General features: G+C 51.8%; 2 protein-coding genes across 9 annotated transcripts in view; both read left to right on the top strand.

The window, feature by feature from the left end:
- Positions 1–2,840, top strand: part of rnf213b (ring finger protein 213b) — a 34,987-nt gene extending 32,147 nt beyond the window's left edge. For all 3 annotated transcript variants that reach the window (XM_086196443.1, XM_086196444.1, XM_086196442.1), the window contains exons 62-65: positions 149–346; positions 1,150–1,239; positions 1,542–1,714; positions 2,442–2,840. In XM_086196443.1, coding sequence (XP_086052569.1) covers positions 149–346; positions 1,150–1,239; positions 1,542–1,714; positions 2,442–2,580 — 600 coding nt within the window. In that variant the 3' untranslated portion in view covers positions 2,581–2,840. The remainder of the gene's footprint in view (positions 1–148; positions 347–1,149; positions 1,240–1,541; positions 1,715–2,441) is intronic.
- Positions 2,841–3,048: 208 nt separating this feature from the next.
- On the top strand, positions 3,049–21,561 carry cep131 (centrosomal protein 131). Of its 6 annotated transcripts, XM_086196448.1 has the most exons (30): positions 3,049–3,185; positions 4,338–4,534; positions 4,617–4,705; positions 6,244–6,355; positions 6,598–6,725; positions 7,023–7,127; positions 7,787–7,960; positions 8,047–8,164; positions 8,259–8,381; positions 8,515–8,707; positions 9,281–9,375; positions 9,595–9,705; positions 9,949–10,141; positions 10,254–10,351; positions 10,459–10,638; positions 10,730–10,921; positions 11,881–12,018; positions 12,949–13,074; positions 13,206–13,322; positions 13,509–13,538; positions 14,739–14,841; positions 14,974–15,175; positions 15,838–15,945; positions 16,541–16,658; positions 16,734–16,808; positions 17,194–17,336; positions 17,418–17,595; positions 17,677–17,873; positions 18,087–18,147; positions 19,339–21,561. In XM_086196448.1, exons 2-30 carry the CDS (start codon positions 4,349–4,351, stop codon positions 19,408–19,410), a joined length of 3,765 nt encoding a protein of 1,254 aa, XP_086052574.1. In that variant the 5' UTR covers positions 3,049–3,185; positions 4,338–4,348; the 3' UTR covers positions 19,411–21,561. The 6 variants fall into 6 exon arrangements, with proteins under 6 accessions (XP_086052574.1, XP_086052573.1, XP_086052572.1 ...); XM_086196447.1 differs by having other exon boundaries at positions 8,527–8,707; positions 17,194–17,595; XM_086196446.1 differs by having other exon boundaries at positions 8,524–8,707; positions 17,194–17,595.
- The last annotated feature ends 1,491 nt before the right edge of the window (positions 21,562–23,052 follow it).

Genomic DNA, 23,052 nt, shown 5'->3' with positions numbered 1-23,052 from the left:
CAGTGACTTAGGAACCTTCATGGTCTAAAAGTCTTCATCTGGAACTGACGACTACGAGCTGAGGAATGTTTGCCGTGAGGACTCACAGAGGCCATTTGGTTTGAGGTCAAGCTCCTCCATTTGCTGACAGGTTCTCTGCCTGTTGTAGGAACCGCTGAAGGGTTCTGTGAGCGCTGCCATGAGAACTGTCCTGCGCTCCTTCACCGACGTTTGCAATGCTACATCTGTGGTTGAGATTGGCCTTCGCTTCCTCGGTAAAACAGGAGGGGAGCCTCAACGTCATCTTTTGTCCTTCCTCTGTGATTCTCTGCAGATGAGGGCGCATATTTCCAGCTCGGTGGCCAAGGTAGGAACCTCTCCACCCGTTATGAGTGCGTCAGCAAAGACCCCACGTTTAGAGACGTCTGTACCCTCAGAACCCCAAGTAGTTTTTAGGTGGCTTTGGTACCTGTCACATTTTTACAGACCGTGGGCTCAAGGTTTACCAGGCTGCCCCCTGAAGATCGAAGTATCAGTCAGGAAACCCCAAAGTCAACTGAGATTCTGTCCACTGACGGTGGAGCTCGGAGTATTCTGGCGTGAGGAGAGGAATACTTGAACTGCTCCTGTTTATGTTCATTTGGACTTTCTTTTAGGTGAAAATATGGTGCTTAAACCTTTAAGCCTACAGTTTGCCAACGTGAAGCTGAGCTGTTGTGGCCCATGGTAGTTAAAGCAGAAGCAAGCTCTGACGGACCAGTAAAACCAGTAAAAAAAACAAAACAAACTTTGCCGTTTCAAACAACTTTTCTGGGAGCAGAGTGGAGTTCAGAGACTACAAGGTGTAATTGAACGCACCGTGAAGTCTCCCACGCCTTTCCCTGTAAAGTCGTTTAGAATTCAGAGCTAACAAAGCGCGCCTGAATGGACCGTGAGCTGCCCCCCGCGGTTTTGTTTAGCTGAGGTCATAGCACGTATTTTATTAGCATTATTGTATATCAAACATTTACTGCCATTTGGTGAATTGCCCTCCAAGACTGACACCTAACAGAAGATCCACTCTTGAGCAGCACCCCTGCTGCCGCACCCTCTACTTCAGAGCCCAGACCCTCAGTTTCCTGGGTCTCTCGGGGGCAGTGAGGCTCATTAAACCTGTCTGCTTCATGTTAGGGTCTTGGAGAGAGCAAACTGGAGCACAGTGTCTTCACCTGGCAGCTCCTGACCTGTTGGAAATCTGAGCTGATGCTGAGCAAAAAGCAAGTGAGTATTGGTAAAATAACAGTTGCAGTACCACAGTTGCAGTACCACAGTTGCAGTACTACAGTTGCGTGCACTCACTTCACTCCAGAGAGCTACAGTCCCAGGATGGTCAGCCGTTGAAAGCGTGCTGTGTGACCTGAGCTCACCCTCCTCGACCCCAATAAAAACTGTTGACTTTCTGCTTGGACACACTTGGTCTGCGGCCTGATGATCACGTCCTTCTCGATATTAGACTCACCTGTGCCTGTACCTGTGCCTGTACCTGTGCCTGTCTTTAATCGATGCTCGTGGTGGTGTTTCAGGACCCGTTTCAGGGGCTACCCTCAGAGTTCCAGGAGAAGCTGACAGAGGACGAAAAGAAGGGCTTGAAGGTTTTTCTCAGTGTCACAGACGCTGAAACTTTCTGTTTGGAGCTGCACGAAATTCTGCTGCTGAAGACCAACAACCCGCACGAGGGCTACCAGCCCCACTGGGAGTAAGCAGCCATTCACATCCACGCAAACACTTGGACCATTTGTCGGTTGTGCAGGAGGTAATCAACCTACGGAGTCCTGCAGCCGTCAGAGAGAGAAACTGACGAGACAAGATATAACTTCTTCAAAAATATAATAAAACTAAATTTAGGAAACAAGTTACAGCTTGCAGCCATGAATTTATTTATCAAAGTGAAAAAATACATCTTTTGGCTTCTACACAACTAAATTGAGGGGACGAGTTATATCTTATGGCCCCTCAAACATTTTTTTTGTCCTTTCACCAACAATTCCTTTCTTCTCTTTGTCCACTGCAGGTTTCTGTAGCCACCAAATGGTTAATCATTTCCAACAACATCTCCTGTGTGTTTTTAGATTTTGTTCTAAGCTTGTGAATGAAAGAAGTGTGTCCATTGTTAGTGCAGAGATTAGCACCCGAGTGTGAAGGAATCCATTGATTCTAGACAGCTTTAATCACTCAAAAGTGTGGAGGTCTCACCCAGTCCTGCCCCCCTGGGATTTGACTCCCAGGACCAGAGCGTGACCCCTCAAGGCAGCCATCTGTCAGGGGAAAGGAGCTTAAGTTGTGTCTTCCCCCAGCCACAGGTCATGTCTGTTGAAGCAGCAGCAGCTGGGCATGGAGGTGAATAGGAATGCTTGTGGAGAACAACAATGGATGCACTGCTAACTGTTGTTTTCTTGGCGCTCCACCTCCCCTCCTGTCCCCAGCATCAGGTCCACCTTAGAGAGCCACATGGAGCGGAAAGACCTTCCACCTCTGCTGGAGCTGGACTCTTTACCCCGGGAGATCAAGCTGGGGCAGGGCGCTGATGCGTGGAGGGCAGCTGTGGCGTTTGAGAGAAGATAAAGCATTTGTTCTCCCTCTCCTTTTGATTTTTACATATATTTTATGATCATTATGTTCTGATAAAATGTGCATTTGTAAGATAATAAATACAGTTCTTGACTTCAGATATGATAAACCTTTATCGCCTTCGGCACTGTCACCGCCGCAGAAAGAGTTTAACCGTGTTAAAGATGAACGAGAGAGAAAGTTGAAGAAGGCCACGCATGTAAAACATCCCATCGATTTGTGTCAGTAAATAAAAATAAATACATCAACTGTCAATAAAATTGGGGATTATTTTCTCACGGAAAACCGTGTTGACAATCACGCCTCCCTTCAGCAAAGTCAACCAAACGGCGTTTGTCTGACGGGCAGCTCGGCTCCACCAATCAGATGCAAGAAGAATGGGTATTTTTCCGTCTCCGACCAATCACATCCGGGGAGAGGCGGAGCTCCTTTCGGCAGTTAACGCGATCACGCCGAACGACGCGATACTTTGCTTCCAGTAGCTGTCCCGAGTTTGAGGGGAACACTTCCACTGGAGATCCGAGGATCGCGGAGGGAAATAAAACACGACCGTGGAAGCGTCCGGAGTTTACCAGCTATGGTGCCATCCATCTTTTGAAGTAAGCCCACGACTCGACCTGTCTGTTCACCAGCCGGACCTTTCTGAAGGGTTTAAAAAGGGTAGGAGGCGTTATTTTGTTCGCTAGCAATGGTCGCTCTAGCGAGACTTCATCAGGTAAACAATCGTCTTCAAACTCTCACCCGAGGCTGGAAGTCGCTGCTTGCTGCTGCTGGAGACATTTTTGTAGCAAAACCAGAGTGAAAGTGTCATCAATGATGTGGCTACGTTGCAAAATGCAGTGTTCGCATCAGTTGCGGGGAATCTGTGCTCGTCAACAAGAACTTTTTCCAGGGGTCGGTGTCCAGCTTTCCGTTAGTTACAGCATGATAACCCGTCAGGCTGCTGAGAGCTCCCCGGTCTTCAGTTTTCAACGACTGTGTCCTGAGGTTAGCTGACTCCAAGCAGGCTTCCCAACAGGCAGATCTACCGCTGCTGTTTTCGTGTTGGCGAACATCCACCTGCCGCTGCGACCTCCAGAGCTCCAGTACCACCAGAAACCTGCCTTGACTTGTGTTGACGTCATGATCTCGCCGACCCCAGCCAGCCTCACGCATTCATGGTGTCCCTGGTGCTCTGGTCCGTCGCTGATGTTGTGTTGACGCGCTCCAGCTAGCGGCTAAGTGTTAGCTCCTGGCATTCGCTTCACGTCCAGCTCTTCTCATTTCTGCAGATGTTTATCAGGCTTCCAATGATCACATGGCCCATGTTTGCTATTATTATTATATGTTAGCAAATATTACTTTAGTTTCTTTCAATTACTCCAGTAGTACTGTGCAGTACTGCTACTTTACCAGGAATTCACTTCTCACTTTGCACATTCGTCTTGATAAACTGTTGACTCAGTCTACTTTTCCTGAGATTCCTCACACGCTGCATTTGGACGTCTTTCTGTTCTCTTGTTTTCATCATAATGTCATGAGCGCTTGGAGCTCAGCGACCTTCCTGCAGGCCTCCATCTCATTTTTAGGTTTGTGGTTTGTACTCCAGCTCGTGCTGCGGTTGTCAGGCTCTGTCCCAGCTCTCATAGCAGTGAGCGGTTGTGTTGTTGTTGGCAACCGTGGAAACAAAACCACAGGGGAAAGTGGCTGTTGCTTCCTTTGTCTACCAGCAGCCGGTGTGTCGCACCTTCACATCTAAACCTTTTCGCCAGGTGTTCAAAGGATGCATACAACACGCAGCCCCTCGTCCATCCCCACCTCTGCCCCGGGAGACGCCCTGGACCTCAGCCTGTCAGGGTCCCAGCTCTCCATGTCCAAACGGCCCAGCGGCGGCTTACCTGTCAAATACTTTTGCCGCTCTGTGTCGGTGTCCGTGGCCAGTGACAGCAGAGGCAAACGCAACACTCTGGTGAGTTAAAGAGCTCGTGAGCCGTCGGACAATCGCGTACCCAAGCAAGTCTGACTCACCGCCACACCTGTTCTCTCCCCAGAGCGATGCTAGCTTGGGTAGCTCCCGCTCCATCAAGAACCTGAGGCGATCCAACAGCACCACACAGGTCAACCAGCAGGCCAACATCAGGTAGACACACACCTCCATCCACCAGGTCCCAGCAGCCCCCCTCTTAATTCCCCTCAGTCCTTCATGATGACTCTGCCGCCACACTTGCAGTCGCTCCCTGGGTCAGACATCTCATCTTCTCTGCTAATCATCGACTGAAGAAACACAGGGCAGCGTAGCTCTTGTGCTCTCTTGAGCCAAAACCTGCTTTTAAATTCTCAGAGTATCAAAGAACCTTCACGCCGATTTATCCTCTGGACTCAGAGGTGTTTAGAAATCACCTGAAAAAACATTTTCTACAACCTTGAAGAAGTTGTAGTGTTAATGAGCATGGTGGCGCTTTAAAGTGGAGCTCCTCTGCTCGGTGAGCAACAGCTGGCAGCCCTGAAGCTCCAGCCGGCGGGACAAAGGCAGCCGCCGCGCGCCAACTACTGCCTCATCATGAATGGAGGAAAGCCTGGCGGCTGTTGCTATGGTCGCGGGGTGCAGGGACTTGCTTTGTCTTAGGGTAGAGGGGAGGGCCGGGACCTCAGGGTCAGCTTTCCCCCCTCCACCAGTAGCCAGTGAAAGGAGAAGTGTGTGTGCGTGCTGGGGCTATTGTCCAGCAGCTGCCGCCACTCCTCCTGCCCTCCTCTGCCTCAGAGGATGCACCGCAGAGGGGCTTTAAATTTAAAGACTTTCTAAATACACCCTTCTCCAACACACACACACACACACACACACACACACACATGCCACCTCCCTGCCGGTCTTGGATTCGGTCACTCACCACGCCTCACCCCCCCCCCCCCGTCCTCCATGCATCACCCTCTTATAAAAGTAGAGGAATGCGCTGCCTGAATACTGTTGTCAGATTGCTTTTCATGGGGCCAGCTGGCTGTACACCCCCCCCCCCCCACACCACCACCACCACCACCATACACACGCAGACAAACACACACTCACGAAGGAGGTCAGCTGACATCTGCGCCTCATCCTGGCGGAGGTGCTGGTGTGTGGGGCAGGGGTGGGCAACCATGTGCCATGGAGGGCCGTGTGTCCTTCAGCCACAGAGGAGTGTTAATCAGTGGAATCACCTGTTGCAGTGTTGGGTTGGAAGGACAACCTGCATCCACACGGCCCTCCGTGGCACATGGTTGTCCACCCCTGGTGTAGGGTGACTGACACGCTTGCATACATTGAGGATTGGGGGGGGATCAGCTGCTCATCTCTAAATTCCAGAACTTGAGGTGTGAGGTGACCGTCACCAGAAGCTTCGCTCATTTGCATAGTTGAGTTGTGTGCTGGCAGGTTTCATCCCAGGCCGCCTCCCCCGAGACGAGAAATCCTTTTCTGGGTGTGTATTATGATATAATATCACACAGATAATATCGGCATCAGCCAAATGTCAGTGTCTTACCGTGAAGGTGTGATCCAGGCTCCTGGCCTCACTCAGGAACCTGCTGGACGGCAGGCCTGTGCTGTGACTCGCTGAGGCAGAGCTCCTGAGGCTTCACGACAAAGGAGACATCTGGGAGATCATGACTCTGACGTGTCTGTGACTCGTGTGCATGTCCCAGTCAGGACTCGAGGGAGGACTACCTGGCCCTGTTTGACAGCAGCTCTGACAGCAGGAAGAAGCTGGCTGGCCTCAGCAAGGCCTCCCCGGACAGAACCACCTGGAACATCCTGGTACGCACCATCACGCACACTCGGTCGCTCATTCATCAAACCGCTGGGCTTCGCCTCTCAGTTCTATCATCACATGATCTCCTCGGTAGTGAGCGGGTACATTTGTGTCAGTCTACAGATGTTCGCCATCCCTACAGCACTCCAGAAAAGAATTCTGCTGCATGTTTAGTCTGGCCACTTCCTGTTGAGGTGGCGAGACTCTTCTCAAGCTGTGTGAACTCTTATTGTTGTTGTAATTGAAGGACGATCAGCCCAGAACCGCCCCCCTGCACTCCAGTTCCCGCAGCACCGGCAGCGTGGACTCGCCCACCGGCCTGAAGAGACGAGATCCTGGCGTCTCTCTGGCCGCCACCTTCACTGCCAACAACAGGTGATACGTCTCTCAAACATCCACACACACACACACTCACACTCATCATCAGTCGTAGACACGAGGAGGATCAAGTCACCTTCACGGGGACTCAAGGTGGTCTGACTCTCCAGCTGCTGCTCAGCTTTCACACCTGCTGATCTGATCCTGCCTGCAGGGATCCTCCCACACACTGAGGCTCTCTGTCCAATGAAAATGGCCAAAAATGTGTGTAGCAAGATTGAGTTTCAAAGGCCGAGTCAGTCGCCAGCAGCATCGTCAGTCTCCCTGCTGAGAATAATACTGTGGTTCTTCCAGGAGCAACAAAGGAGCCGTGGGGAACTCCGTCACCACCATCTTACACAACAACTACTCGGAGAAGCCGCTCACGCCCAAGAGCTCCAACCAGAAGCCCTCCTTCAAGTACGTCCGCAACTGAGCGCTGGTTACGCTCCTCACTGAACCACCAGACAGGTTCATGTCCTGCGGCTCTGGAGTCCCGATCAGGACCAGAAGCAGGAGGAGCTGCCAGCAGAACGCGCCTGCTGTCACACAAACCTTTCTGGTCTTTGATAATCAAGGGAAAGGAAAGTCCAAGTACCCACGTTTCAGGTTCTTCTCATCTTGTAGGTCAGATAAATCTTGGTGTGACGTCACTGTTGAGGTCATCAGGACTCAGATGCACAGATTTGTTTGTATTTTAATTATTTGTGGCTAAATGTTAAAGTAAAACCTGTATTTGGACCACATGTCACAGTTTTGAGCCGATCTGAACATTTTTCCGCATGGAAGTTTACATCTCACATGATGAGTTCAAGGACCATCGTAAAATGGATTAGCTGATGGTTATTAAGGTCATTTTAGTGTTTTGAAAAATCATGCCTTGAAGTAGCAACATTAAAAATGGTGGTTTTGAACCTCCAGACTCAAAATGCTATTGATTCTGTTTGTTGTGCCTCAGTGAGCCTCATGGATTCTGGGTTTATTTCTTGGACTTGTTACCGTCACGTGAACCAGGACTTCACGTCATGAAAATGATGAACGATGTCTTCAGTCTACAATCATCTGCGTTTCTCTTCCAGTAACATCCTGAAGGCCACAGCAAACGACGACGCGTCCCTGGACAACGGCTCCCTCACAAAGTCCCAGAAGAACTTTTCTTCAGCGTCCTCCAACAACAACAGTCCGGTGGCAGCCCAGCGTGGCAGCCCTGTCCCCCCACGGAGGCGAGAGGTCACCGAGGAGGAGGCCGAGAGGTCAGGCCCGCTGATGGGTCCTTGTGCTGTGTGTTCATGACGTTCCTTGATGTTGTAGACGCCTGAATTCAAACTTGTCTTTGAAGGTTCATCCAGCAGGTGAACCAGGCGGCAGTCATCATCCAGCGCTGGTACAGAAGCCACGCCACGAGACGGCACTCGAGCCAGGCAGCTCTCAAACGCATCCTCGCCAGCAGAAGACAGGTAGAAGCTGCTCCCGGACTCCTATGGAGGATGGTGGCGTGCGGCCTCTCTCCAGGAGTCCTGTCTTTACTCTGTCTGTCTCTCGCTCGTGTAGGAGTGGCAGGAGCGAGCCGAGGAGGAGGAGGACTGTTGCCTGGAGCTGCAGCACAAGACGGAGGACGACAGGAAACGGATTCGTGAAGAAAAAGCTCGCCTGGTCCGCCTCGCCGCCATCCAGGTGCCCACATGACTGGAGTTTGGTTACTCCCAATACACTGTGAAAACATTCTTCTAGTAGGTGACATCTTATCCAAAACATTTGGGTTTACTTTATCGTGTTGTCTCTGTCTCCCTCTGGTGGTGTGATGCAGGAGCTGCAGCAGAAAAGAGCCCAGAGGGTTGCAGAGGTTCAGCATGTGGCCGATGTGGACCTGGAGAGCCTGAGGCCGAGTGTGGCGGCGGGGCGGAAGAAGCCGCCCAAGATCTCCGGGACCAACCGAAGTCCAGCGTCCCTGAGCAACAACAGCCCCATGTCCCCGACGGACGCCAAGGCCAAGAACACGGGTCTGTACGTGGCAGGGTTAGCATTCTGTTGGTCCTGGTCGGACTTGTTGCGAGCTGTCTCCAGGCTGAAACGCCTGAAAATGACTTTAAAAAAAATGAAGGAATGGTGGTGATAATATTTGTAATTGACGGCAGTGTCTTTGACTCCACCTCTGTTTGTGTGTCTCTTTTCTCTACAAACTCCACAAGTTCATGTGGGAACGTTGCCTGGTTTTTCAGTCATTTTTAGCGTTGGTTCACCAGAACCTAATCTGAGCCCTGCGCTCACACAAGCCTTGCACATCATGTTGTTGTTAAATATCTTTAGAGGAGGAAAACAAAATGTTAACTTTCTCCAGATTTTTACATTGACATGGAACCAAAGAACTGGTCCCAGTGGGACCCACCAAGAACCAGTGACCTCCAGGACACTTTGCTGTCTTTACTTCTCGTGTGAAAGGATGCTTTGAATCCAGATTTGCTCGGTTGTGGAAAGTTCTGGTGACGGAAGAGCCAACGTCCGTGTGAGGCTGTCTTGCCGGCTGATGTCCCGACGACGCTCATGATCCTCCTGGCTGTTTTTTCTTTTGACAGACTTCAATCTGAATGTTGCGGCAGACCTCAGTGAGCTCAGCTTCCGTGCCGTTTCCCCAGCGTTGTCCAATCACAGAGCTTCTCCGTCTTCTCAGGTGAGGCACTCCTTCGTACCGTCTGACAGCGCTCATTGACTGCTGTTCCCTGGAGCCAATCAGACCGGCTCCTGCATCAGAGACTGCTCAGTCACTGGTGTGTCAGGGTTCTTTGAGTGGTTTGTCTGCTTCTCTACCATCTTTTGTTCAGATTTGACCTTTGACCCCTCCTTCTCTACCCACCTCTCATATGTTACTAAGTGTTCTGTTTCCTCATAGGAGCAGGATGACGGCACAGAGGGAGATGTCAGCCTGCCGCTGCATCAGGAGAGTGACAGGAAATTGATGCATAAAGAGAAAACTCACCTGTCTCACCTCGTTGCCGCCCAGGTGAGCGCCACTTATGTATGGGCTTCGTACTGACGTCTGACTGGGAACAGCCTGGCCTGTGGAACAAGTCATGTGACACCATGGAACAGTTGTAGAACTAAACAGTGTCCGAAGGAGTTGAATGAGAGGAAATAGAGGAATAAGAACGTGTAGGACCTCGTCTCCATCAGGATGGACTTCCCTGAGCTGTGGTGGTTGATGACCCTGTGTTGCTTTCTGTCTCCCTCTGGTGGTGTGATGCAGGAGCTGCAGCAGAAAAGAGCCCAGCGGGTTGCAGAGGTGCAGCGTGCGACCGACGTGGACCTGGAGAGCCTGAGGCCGAGTGTGGCGGCGGGGCGGAAGAAGCCGCCCAAGATCTCCGGGACCAACCGAAGTCCAGCGTCCCTGAGCAACAACCGCCCCATGTCCCCGACGGACGCCAAGGCCAAGAACACGGGTCTGTACATCTCCAAGCACCGTCATGTCAAGTTAGAGCCTGAAAAGTGACGCTTTTGCTGTGAGGTGGAGAGAAACGCTGTTACAGTCGGACCGGTTCTGTTTCGGCACAGATTCCAACCTGAATGTGGTGGGCGACTTCACCGAGCTCTCCGGCTTCAGAGCTGTTTCACCTGCTCTGTCCAACCGCAGGAGTTCTCAGTGTTCCCAGGTAAGTCACGTACTTGTCATGACAAACACACCAACAATTATCTCTAGAGCAAACGTTCACAGCAGCTCGTGTGTGTGTGTGTGTGCGCGCGCGTGCGCGTGTCACAGGAGATCCTGCAGAGGTCGGTGAGCGTGGAGGACCAGCGGCAGGCAGCCCCCTCCAGCAGAGCTCAGTCCAAAACCACCCTGAACGAGCTGCTGGACACGCTGAAGCTGCTGGAGGAGGAGCCGGAGAGACTCTCAGAGCCAAAGTGCTACCGCAAAGACAAATACGCCTGGATCGACGAGGTCAGGCCTCCTGGCTGCAGCGTGTCTGTAACCTGAAGTGTTTCACATGGTGCTTCATGACTGTAACTCCTCCCACCTCGTCTCACTGAAGGATGGCGACTCCAACTCACTGACCTATGACAACCTGGAGCGTCACGGCCAGCTGAGCCACCACCCAGTGCTGCCAGACGGGGGCGCTCTACTGTCTGAGGCCAAGCTGCAGAGCATCATGAGCTTCCTGGATGAGATGGAGAAGTCTGAGCAGGAGAGGCCGCGCTCGGTCACCTCGGGATCCCACAGAGAGGTCAGGAACTGACAGACAAACTGATTTGGGTTAAAAACACCAAAGAAACTTCTCCTTCATAACTACCGAGCTCAGTGTTTTACTACTCCTTCCTGCGGCGCCGACGGCCGTCCCTTCCATGAAAAACATTAGTTTTGTTTGATGGGTTTAGAACTTGTGTTTGGTCTTTTACGCCAGCCGCGTGTTTTTGTTTAACACTTTTATTGTCAGGCATTTCTCACAGCTGCCGGCTGATCCCTGTCAGCTCTCCACGGCCCTCCGTCCAAGATTTATTCAGGTTCTGGCACCTAAATAAACAGCTGTGGTCCTGGGAGCAATTAGATGAGTTTCCCACGCTGACAGCAGACATGTGCTGGTATGGAAGCCCGCGACCGCGTTGTAGTTACGCTACAGTTCAACATCCAAACACATCTAGATTGTTACCAGCTAACTGCTAACTGCTGTGTTCCTCTGAGAACATTTGTTCTTCATCAGTGATTCTGTCTCAACCACACCAAGGTTCACCTTTGGTTAATCAGAACTCCCGTAGACGACCCGCGTTAGCAGCCATCTTTCCCAGTGGAGGCCGGTGACGGTTCCTGCTTTTGTTGACAGCACAGATTTCCCAGCTTGTTCCCTGGAATGTCACTGGGTCCTGGCCGAGCAGATTCCCTGGAAATCAGTTCTGACTTTACTTCACACGTGAGCCTCTCTTGCTGGAACATTTCTGGGAAACGCTGCACACAGATGAAGGCGGTCAGAGCTCCACTGTCAGCGGCGTATCCACAGACACCTGCCCACTGATAGGCTGTTATCTTCTCAGTCCGTCTGTGTTCAAGCAGTGGCGCTCCAGCACGGTTCAGCCTACAGCTCCACGCTGAATGAAGGAGTCGATGAACGTAACAGAGAACAGCAGCAGCTATGTAGCCGCCCTGCTGCGACTCTGATCCGTCACTAACAGAACGTCCTGTTGTTGTCAGGCTGTCTTGTCAGAGGAGGAGCTGGCCGGCGTGGAGCAGGCATCCGCCACCGCCGCCGAACTCACCGGCTCCATGATGAGAATCAAGCTGGAGCTGGAGGAGAAGAAACGCACCGTCAGCATGCTCCAGACAGCTCTGGTGGGCGCACGCTCATACACGCGCACGCTCATACACGCGCACGCTCATACACGCGCACGCTCATACACGCGCACGCTCATACACGCGCACGCTCATACACGCGCACGCTCATGATCACGCTCATGATCATACACACGCTCATGATCATACACACGCTCATACACGCGCACGCTCATACACGCGCACGCTCATGATCACGCTCATGATCACGCTCATGATCATACACACGCTCATGATCATACACACGCTCATACACGCGCATGCTCATACACGCGCACGCTCATACACGCGCACGCTCATGATCACGCTCATGATCATACACACGCTCATACACGCACACGCTCATGATCATACACACGCTCATACACGCGCACGCTCATACACGCGCACGCTCATACACGCGCACGCTCATACACGCGCACGCTCATACACGCGCACGCTCATACACGCGCACGCTCATACACGCGCACGCTCATGATCACGCTCATGATCATACACACGCTCATACACGTGCATGCTAATGATCACGCGCACGCTCATACACGCGCACGCTCACGATCACACACACGCTCACGATCACACACACGCTCACGATCACACACACGCTCACGATCACACACGCTCACGATCACACGATCACGGACACACACACGCTCATGATCACACACACGCTCACGATCACACACACGCTCACGGACACACACGCTCACGGACACACACACATGCTCACGATCACACACACGCTCACGGACACACACACATGCTCATGATCACACACACATGCTCATGATCACACACACATGCTCATGATCACACACATGCTCATGATCACACACACATGCTCACGATCACACACACGCTCATACGCGCATGCTCCTCGTTGACAGTATGTTGTGCTCATGTTTGTGCTCTTGGTGTAATGTGCATCAGGCCCAGCAGAGGGAGCTGACGACGCGTCATGTGAAGGAGACGGAGAAGGAGCTGAGCAGGAACCTGCAGCTCCAGAAGGAACAGTATGAAGCCACCATTCAGAGACACCTGGCCTTCATCGATCAGGTAGCAGCAGATCCCTGCGGCGGCTGCGGCGGCTGCGGCGGCTGCGGCGGCTGCGGCGGCTGCGGCGGCTGCGGCGGCGGCGGCAGGAGCGCCACAAGTCCTCTGACTGTCCTTCCTTCCTCTGTCCTCAGCTGATCGGTGATAAGAAGGCCCTGAGTGAGCGCTGTGAGGGGGTGGTGGGCGAACTGAAGCAAGTGGACCAGAAGTACACCAAAAAGATTTCCCAAATGCAGGAGCAGCATGAGATGGTGAGGAAGTTCGCTGACAAAATAAAGCTCAAAAGAATCCGCCCCTCTGTTTTTATTTCCTCGGCTTCTGCTTCGTGTCCTGTGAGCATCTCGTGTATCTCGCTTTCTCCCGGTGCTGCTTTTAACTGTCTTGTCTCTCTTCTTTCCTCTGTCCTACTCTGTTTCTCTGTCTTTTCCTGGCTGTAGGTGTGGCAAATTCTGGGTCCCTTGTGCGAGGTAACTTTTGTTTTCCTCTCACCTGATCATCCTCACGACAAACGCTCTCTCATGCTGTCATTTCTTTGTCCTCTCACTCGTTCGTCCCTCTCTCTCTCTCGGACAGTCCGTCTGCATGTGAGTCTTCACTCGTTCACTTCTAGTTTTAGACACTGAAGTGAAACTTCACCCAAAAAATGTGTTTTATCACTCAAGTACTCAGGAGCGGGAGTCTTGAGCCCTCCTGCATGACTTGTCTTTGACTCCAGAGAGGAGGAAGTGCCGGTCACGTGTGTGGAGTTGAGAGTTGGTAAACAGATACGTTTGGACAGTTGAGCTCTTGCTAGCTGTCGGTCTGCGTTCGCTTCAGCTAGATGTGTGTGTCTGGCTCTTCCTGCTCTCTGGAGTCACAGAGAAGTGCAGGAGGGGGAACATCGTTGAGATCCTCATCAACGTTTTTGGTGACGTTTTGCTTCAGGAGTTTTGTGTTTTAGGTTCATCTACATGCCCAGAATGTGTCTCGACTCTCTTCATCCATATTTCCTGTCTGGCGTTTAGTCAAATATTTGATCTTGTAACCCCCCCCCCCCACACACACACACACACACACACTGCATTTGTCACAGTCGGCGCTCTCTAACCAGAGGAAGGCATTCACAGTTCTAAGAACGTCAGAGGAACTACTTTTCTGTCTAAATAAACCATCAGAATTCTAAGAACAGCGTTTTGAGGAACCTGTGGAGCTGCAGCCTCACATCCAGAAGAGGAAGGTTCCGAATCAGACCTTCGGCTCCGCCCACTGCAGCAAGTCAGCTGACTTCTTCGGCATCTCTATGAAATCGGAGGAAAAATCTTGGCTCCGGCGCGCGCCACAGGGATCAACGCTGACATCATCGTTCTTCATCTCAAATCCTGCGCCTCCTCTAGACTTTCTAAATGTTTTAGGACCGATCGCATTCTCGGTTTGTGGGGGATGTGAAGCTCCTTTCATTATCCAAGCGTAATTGCAACTACAAGGTTTGACCACTGTGTAAGGTGATGTCACATCAAGATTCCTGGTGGTGCAAATGCAAACAGAAAAAAGCCCTGGAACGTTTGTTCCTCTCCAGAAGGTTCACTTGGTCTGCCTGTCCTGGTCTGCCTGTCCTGGTCTGCCTGTCCTGGTCTGCCTGTCCGTCAGTGTTCCTTCACAACCATTCACGCTCTCTGTTCCCTCCACAGGAAATCAAGAAGCTAAAAGATCTGATGAGCGCCACGGAGAAGATCCGCCGGGAGAAATGGATCGACGAGAAAACCAAGAAGATCAAAGAGATCACAGTCAAAGGTACCGAAGGGTTGAAAGCAGTTTAGATGGCGTCGTGAATAAGCCCGCCAGATGCTTAGGTGGCAGGCCGCTGTGGTTCCTTGGCGAATCCCCAGATGTGGCGAACCTGGCCTGAACAGTCGTCTTCCTCAGGTTTGGAGCCGGAGGTCCAGAAGTTGATCTCCAAACACAAGCAGGAGCTGAAGAAGCTACGGACGCTCCACGAGGCCGAGCTGCTGCAGGCGGACGAGCGTGCCGCCCAGCGCTACGTCCGGCAGTGTGACGAGCTCCGACAGCAGCTGGAGAGGGAGAAGGAGGAGCTCTGTCAGAGAGAGAGGGACTTCGCCAAACAGAGGTAGGACTCCCCAAGAGACGGATTCTTGAGGCAGGAGTGAGGCTGCTGCAGTTTGAGAAACTAACCAGTCACCATTATTTTGACTGTCAGAGGTTTTTCTGAGGGGCGGCGTGGCTCAGAGGTAGAGAGGCCATCTAGTGACCGAAGGGTCGCTGGTTCCATCCCCACTTCCCCCCGGTGACCATGTCCAAGTGTCCTTGAGCAAGATGCTGAACCCCTAATTGCCCCTGATGGACTGCTGACCCCCCCCCCAACCCTTAATGAAGAAGCGGGAATAGAGGATGGATGGATGGAGTTTGTCTAGCAGTATTAGATGGAATGTGGATGTTGTGTACCACCGGAGGACTCAGCTAGAGGGCGCACCTGACCCAGATCACCCAGATTTATTGTAAAACCCTAAAAAAAGAACAAAGGAGGACGATTGTGATCATGAAGATGCATCTTTGTCATGACGCCTGTTAGCTCGCAGCCTCTACACATAAAAAACATTCTGTTTTGTAAAAAAAAAAAAAATTACAGCTTTGTGTCGAACGAGGAGCCAAGAGCAAGTAGGCCTGCATCCTAAACAGGAAGTAGAAGCCTTCCATCGAGCTGCTGCTGCAGCATCAAAACCTCCAGGAGATTTACGTGTGTCTGTGTCTGTGTCTGTGTCTGTGTGTGAGATATGAGAAGCAGCTTCAGGAGGAGGAGCTCTCCCTCCAGCAGCAGCGCCGGCGTCTCTACAAGGAGGTGGCAGATGAGAAAGAGAGGCTAGCACAGCTGGCAGCCAGGTGAGGTCAAAGGTCAACTCTGTCCCCCTCCAACGTGAAACTGAAGACGCACGACCAGAAACGTCATCCGGGCGACTCGGCGGAGGCTGGTTGAACTGCAGCGTTCTGGGTTCAGTGGTTTCGCCGAGTTTCTGTAGAACTGAGAACATTTAGTGGCAGAACGGGACTCCAGGCAGTCATGCAGGAAATATAAAACATGGAGCTCTTTTCTAGATTTAGTTCTCCCTGAAGAGAAGCTGTACAGCTGCTCCGCCGAGAACAAGAGACCTTCACAAGATACACAACAGAAACGTTAACTCCTTCCCCGCCAGAAGAGCAGCGAAGGATCAGCTCTTAAAACCCCTTCAGCTGGAGCAGCGTGTGAGTCTGGAACATGGAGACAACAGAGCCTCCAGAATGTTCCAGATTCCTCCAAGCTGAGGAAACAACAGCAACAATTCATCGTTTCAAGCAGACAGTCCGCTTCGGTTAGCATTAGCGTCCCCTTCTCCTGCGACAGCCCTGCCAGCTCCGGCCGCGATCGTCCAGCCTGTTCCCTCGTCCACGGACCTGGTTTGGGGGACTCGGCATGAATCTGTTTGTGTTTGTGTTGTAGGCAGCGCGCCGAGCTGGAGGATCTCCGGAGACAGCTGGAGGAGAACAGTTCCCTCGCTGGACGAGCCCTCCGTGAGGAGCTGGACAAGACCAGAGAGGAGCAGGAGAGGAGGCATCAGGTGAGTGGCGTCCCTGTCGTCAGACGTCCCTCATCTCTGCCTCCAGCGGCTGCAGCGTGTGGTTTGTGATCGTAGGTGGAGATGAAGGCTCTACAAGAACGTTTGGACCTTGAGAAGCAGACGTGGGAGGAGAGCTACAAGAAAAAAGAGGTTGGTTGTCACGCCGCCATGCGTGTGTGCAGCATCTCTTTGTCCTCAGCTCCGCCCTCGGTCTGGCAACATGAGCAAGCACAGGGTCAGTCACCAGTGTGGTAGGTGTGGCGTCGGCAGCTGGAGCATGTGATCCATCACACGTGAACCCGACCTCAACTCCACAACCTGAGTGACATCATCGAAGACCTGTTTCCCGCTGTTGTTGTCCTGTCAACATTCTGCGATGGACCAGCCATTCATCGTTTGTGGTTCCACCACCAGTCATCGTTCTTGGTGTGGATGGTTCTTAATGTGATGAGGAAGTCAAGAGGAGACATGGCGGGACGTTCCGTCTCAGGTGTGACTTCTAACGACCTGCGCGTGTGTCTCTTTGCGTTTGCAGGAGGCGTGGCTGCTGAGCCGTGAGCGGGAGCTCAAAGAAGAACTGCGTCGAGAGCGCGATAAAGAGATCGAGCTGGCAATCTGGACGCTGGAGGAAGAGACCAGCAAGGACAAAGAGGAGTGTGAGAGGGCGGCTGACAACAGGTCTGTGTCCTCCCGCTCCCTCCCTAGGGACACCCAAGTTGCCCCACATCTTGATGGAATGTTGCTCCTGTGTGTCATCAGGGTGAAGCGTGTGAGGGAGAAGCTGGAGGCTGAGCTGAGGGAGCTGGAGCACTCGGAGAGGGCGGCGGTGGAGAAGCAGCAGGAGCTGAGGAAGCAGCAGATGGAGGCCGAGGGAGAGCTGATCCGCCTCCAGAGCCTCGTCCGACAGAGAGAGCAGGAGCTCCACGACGTCACCCAGGTGAGGAGCTCACGTCTCCTGGTGTCTCCACATACGTGTGAAGATGAAGATGTAATCAGTGCGGCCGCCTCGTCCTCCCAGGCCCGGGACAAACTGGCGGAGGAGCGCTGCGGCCAGGCGGAGCTGATCAGGCAGGAGTTTGCTGACCGGCTGGTGATGACGGAGGAGGAGAACCGCAGGATGAAGGTGGAGGTGTCGGAGGTCAGAGCGAGACTGCGGCTGGAGCTGGAGAGGGTCACCAGGGAGAAGGAGGAGGAGCTGGCCGAGGTCCACCAGCGGTAAACTCAGAGCCCCGCGATCGATACGGTCAACAAATTCAGACGTTCCCCACATAATAGGAAGACTTCCGTTTTAGATGTCGGAGGTTTCCCAGCTTCTCAGTGTGGCTCTGGTCCTGCAGGACACACCGAAACCAGTTCATGTGGTTATTGATGATTGGCAAACCCTGGTCGTTGTAGTTCATAACGCCCCTTTCGTCATCTTATCTCCAGAGTGAAGTCGGCCATCTTGAAAAAGGAAGAAACGGTCAATAATCTCCGTAAGCAGCATGAGGTGAGCGGCGTTCTGCCACTTTATAAAAAAAGACGTTTCCACAAATTCAGATTAAACACAAAGTGACATTTCATGTAGGAACTCAACTTATGGACAAGATTTGATGTATTAGGTTAGAGATTCACGCTGCAATTTGATCCAAACTGCATTCAGACAACATGTTAGCAGGTCATGTGATATCGTATGAACTGCTGCGTACGAATGGGCATCATGATGTCATCAGTTGTCATCATTTTGATCATTGATCACAAATCTTTGGGTCACATTTGCCAAATACACCGAGACCTACGAACCCAGAGTCAACTGAAACTGTTCGAGGGGTAAATACGGGATTTTGGCCTCAGAAGAAAGGAAACACGGAAGTTTATAAGTTTCGTTCTAGGAAATCAAACGGGCCGCTCGTACCACATACACGCCTTCAAAATGGTGGTCGCTAACAAGTCTGAAGGAGCCTACAGAGGTCGTGGAGGCCATTAAAGGTCATCAAGGGAAACACGAGAAGCCTGGAGATTAGTGGTGGTGACCTTGAAGTCATGTGACCTTGGTGGAGCTCCTTCACAGGCTAACATTAGCTTAGCACTGCTAACCGTTGCAGTCAGGTGTCCAGCATCATCAGAGGGTTCATTAGTGAAGATGATCTTGATGAAGGGAACCTGCTAATTTCCTGTAGGACTACAAAAACACCTCATCCCTGACATATTCACTTCCTGTAGGACTACAAAAACACCTCATCCGTGACATATTCACTTCCTGTAGGACTACAAAAACACCTCATCCTTGACATATTCACTTCCTGTAGGACTACAAAAACACCTCATCCTTGACATATTCACTTCCTGTAGGACTACAAAAACACCTCATCCGTGACATATTCACTTCCTGTAGGACTACAAAAACACCTCATCCTTGACATATTCACTTCCTGTAGGACTACAAAAACACCTCATCCTTGACATATTCACTTCCTGTAGGACTACAAAAACACCTCATCTGTGACATATTCACTTCCTGTAGGACTACAAAAACACCTCATCCTTGACATATTCACTTGCTGTAGGACTACAAAAACACCTCTTCCCAGTGGTACTTCATTTGTCACCGACGGTACTAACACAAGCAAGCAAAGTGATGATTCGGCGCAACCGAGAGGTGATTGACAGCTGATGTAGACGCTTTCCTCTCCTCCGATAGGCTGCTCTGAAGAGGGCGGACCACCTGGAGGCCCTGTGGGAACAGCAGAGGAAGCAGCTGCTGGAGAAGTGATGGCCCCCCCATTCATCTCTGAGCTCTTCCAGACCCCCTTACCTTTTTTCTTTTGTTTCCTTTTCACCGTATGGATGTTGTTCCTGCCAGCAAGACTGAACCTGTGGAACGCTGAACCGGCGACAGAGCCTCGTCCTACCTCGTGACCCCCCCACCCCCACCCCGGCCCGCGGGCCTGAAGGAGAGCTGGAACTTCCCTTGCTGAAATAGACCAAGTGGCAGCAAATGAAAACTTCTTTCTTTTGTAGAGGAGAATCACTACAGTTTTTTGTTACTGTACCCCCCCTCCCCCCTCCCCCACACCCCCACCCTCCCACCTCCCTCTGAAGACTCCAGAATGCCTCCATGTTCCCCACAGAGCTGCCATAGAACGCTTCCAGATGTTTCTGAAACCAGCCCAGACCTGCACCACCACCACTGCTGTAAAGTGTGTGTGTGTGTGTGTGTGTGTGTGTGTGTGTGTGTGTGTGTGTGTTGGTTCGGGAGGGGGGGTGTTTCTGGAGGACCACTCACATATCAGGGATCAGTCCGCACCAGAGCTGCAGACTCGCTCTGCCCCCGTTTACGTGTGGAGTCATGTGTTCAAACCCTGAGGCCAGCGCTAATGACAGGATCCTCGCCGCCGCCACCGCTACTGCTCTGCGTCCAGCTCTGAACAGATTGTTGTTGTTGTTGTTGTTGTTGTTGTGAAGGAAGATCTAAGGAAGTAAACATCGGTTGGAAGCTAGAGTGCATGTAGCATGTTGTTAGAAAGAAGAAGAAGAAGAACAGGCGGCGAGCAGGAGGGAAAATGGCGTGTTTGAGGTTAAAGATAGAAGACCGCCATGCAGCTTTGAAGGTTTCTGATTGTGAGGGAGGAGAGGGGGGAGGAAGGGGAGGAAAGACAAAGGAATGTGTATAGAAAATGTTTGTAGGATTAGCGGAGCAGAGCTGGGCTGAGCAGGGTGGCGGTGGGATGGGACACACGTGGGACGGCCTCATGTGACCTGAGGTTCGTTCCAGGCCTCGAAACTGAGCAGCACTTTACCTTGTTGCTAATCGTCTCAGTTAATGAAGATCCTCAGAAGCCCCCCCCCCACACACACACACACACACACACACACACACACACACTGGGAGTCTTTGTGGATATGATTTCAGGGTCACCAGAGTGAGCAGGGGGAGGCAGGGGGGAGAAACTCTAAACCAGGAAGTGAAGCCTGTTGGCTCCAGGATGTGGAAGGCCACTGATGAGACTCGATAGGCCACAAGGCCTCAAAATGAGATCTCAGCAGGAAATATTTATTCTGTTTATTTATTGTCCATGAAGTCGTGGGTGGAGCCACAAACACGCCGTGTGTGGGTTCCCGTGGTGAGACGCTCAGCAGGGTCCAGACGTGCTGCGGTCAGGTTCTTCTCAAGTAGTGCAGCATGATGACCTCAGAGTTACTGATGAAACCGTTTCACTCAACGTCCTGGCGCCAAACCACATTTACCTGACCTGCTATCATATATTTGACCCCCCCGGTTCGGCGCCGTCATCCTGGTATCGGCAGCTCTGGCGTGCGTGTTGATCGAAGCTGTTAAAAACGATACAAGCAGACCCAGAACCTCCAGGACTTGGACCCTCAACTTGAGGAGTTTTTGATTCACTAGAAGTTTCCACTCTCAGCAGAGATGGTTGGGGAAAAAAACCAGCACATCACCGCCTTGAGAGTCGTGGTCATTAGACCCGGAATGAACCCGGGTCGTCCCCTTTCACACTGAAGAATGTGAGTGGGGGTACAAGTCTGGTGGAGGTGTCACGTGACTCTGACTGGAGGCCTCGCTGCCTCTCGCCACATCTTGGCAAGCAGATGAGAGCAGCAATGGACATTCCTCGCCAACACCCGTCCTACAAACGCCAGTGGGCCTCTCCTCTGTGTGTGTGTGTGTGTGTGTGTGTGAGAGAGACCTTGGATGACACACACACACACCTCCTGTTGTAACCTTGTGTATCAACCATTCCAGCTGTCATCAGTGCTGTTGTTCGTGTGTAACCCTCAAACACGGAGCTCTTCTCTTCTAGTTTTGGTTACTTTTGTCCCGGCAACGGTTGGAAAACTGTGAAAGACGACGACTGATCTGTCAGCAAAAAAAGAAAAAAGAATAAAGAGCAAAGATTGTTTGGAAGATGCACTGTGTGACTGGTTTCTCTTGGCTGTGGGAAAAGAGACAATTGTTTGCTTGTGTCTGTCCGCCGCCCTCCCATCATCCCTCACTGTCTCCCAACGGCGAGACAGAAAGGAAACATCTTTAATCTCGTCTGTGGAATCCAGAGACTCCCAGAACGAGGTGGGACAGATTTTCGGAGTAGTTTAAAAGCAGTTTGTCGTAAATGTTCCCGGTCTACCAGGAGCCTCCTTGAGGAGGTTTTGTACATCTGGAATAAAGCGTGTGACCCACTTGGTCGCCGCCGCCCTCCGGCTGGCTGGCTTCCTCCAGACTGCCACGGCAGTCACTGGTGCGTAGCCTCATCGCTCTCCTCTTTCACTGCGTTTCCTTTCTTTTCACAGGGGAAACCAGAGCCGGAGGTGCATCCAGCATTTACTCTCACTTAGTCCAGATGGGAGGATGCCCTCTGCACCCCCCCCCCGTCCTAAAGCAGCCAAACCAAAGTGACCTGAATAAAGTGAAAGAGACAAGTGAGGCGAGGAAAGAAAGCTGAGGAGGCTCGTCAAAGTAGGGGGACATTTTGTCCATCGATTGATTTAAAATGAAGAAAAATGATGTTTTAATGAGTGACGTTGCTGAGCGAGACCTCAACCCCCCCCCCCAACGTCTGAGGACAGGAGCCCCTACTCAGCAAAATCACTTACCCAGGGCAGAGTCAACGAGAAGAACCAGGATGTGAAAGGTCTGAACACGGCTGTTGTTCACAGCACCCCCACCTGGCACCTCCACCCAGCACCTCGACCCGGCACCCCCACCTGGCACCTCCACCCGGCACCCCCACCCGGCACCTCCACCCGGCACCCCCACCCGGCACCCCCACCCGGCACCTGCTTCATTAAAACTGGTCAAACACCTCAATCCCAGCCAGTAAACCCCTGAGAAGTTCCTAACCTCAACAGGAGGAATTCTCATTTGAAGCTCCCGGCGGCGTTGCTGTCCGCTTTCTTGTGTTAGAAATTGGATTTGGATGCGATGTTTTTTTAGGTGCTGATATTTAGAGGCGGGTGGGCCTGTGGCTGATGACTGATACCAGCTTCATGATGTAGTAATCACAAACGAGGAAAAACAAACCACTAAACTTGAACAAACATTTATTTCAAGCAGCTACTTTGAACTTCCAGTCTGCAGGGGTTTCTCTGGCGCCCCCTCTGGCAGAGAGTGGTAGTGATGGGTGAGCGCTGGGTGTTGTACCCACAGGTACCCTGACTGAGAGACGGGTTCGACATCTTTTCTTTACCAATTAAGAGGCCTTTTCCAGAGGAACCAGTCTAGAAGTAAAGGTACCAGTAAAGGCACCAGGAGGTATTTTTGAGTGCAAAAAAACTTTATAAAGAAATTAGAATTGCATTTTTTACGATACAGTGTGAAATATTTGAGTTTTATTGTGTGTAGTGTTTATAAAAGGCATCTGAGTCAAAGTGTGTGTGTGTGTGTGTGTGTGTGTGTGCG

This window comes from Aulostomus chinensis, chromosome 23, assembly GCF_037954235.1.
Source record: "Aulostomus chinensis isolate RoL2024-O1b breed Wild chromosome 23, RoL_Achi_v1.0, whole genome shotgun sequence".
Taxonomy (NCBI): Eukaryota; Metazoa; Chordata; class Actinopteri; order Syngnathiformes; family Aulostomidae; genus Aulostomus; species Aulostomus chinensis.
Note: the sequence above shows the minus strand (reverse complement) of the source record. Positions and strands in the feature narration are given on the sequence as shown.

Excerpts from the sequence above, each read along its gene's own strand:
- cep131 (XM_086196445.1), top strand. The coding sequence starts at position 4,349 with ATGCATACAACACGCAGCCCCTCGTCCATCCCCACCTCTGCCCCGGGA. Across the intron at positions 4,706-6,243 it reads AACCAGCAGGCCAACATCAG|TCAGGACTCGAGGGAGGACT; the intron begins GTAGACACACAC and ends TGCATGTCCCAG. Across the intron at positions 9,376-9,594 it reads GAGCTTCTCCGTCTTCTCAG|GAGCAGGATGACGGCACAGA; the intron begins GTGAGGCACTCC and ends GTTTCCTCATAG.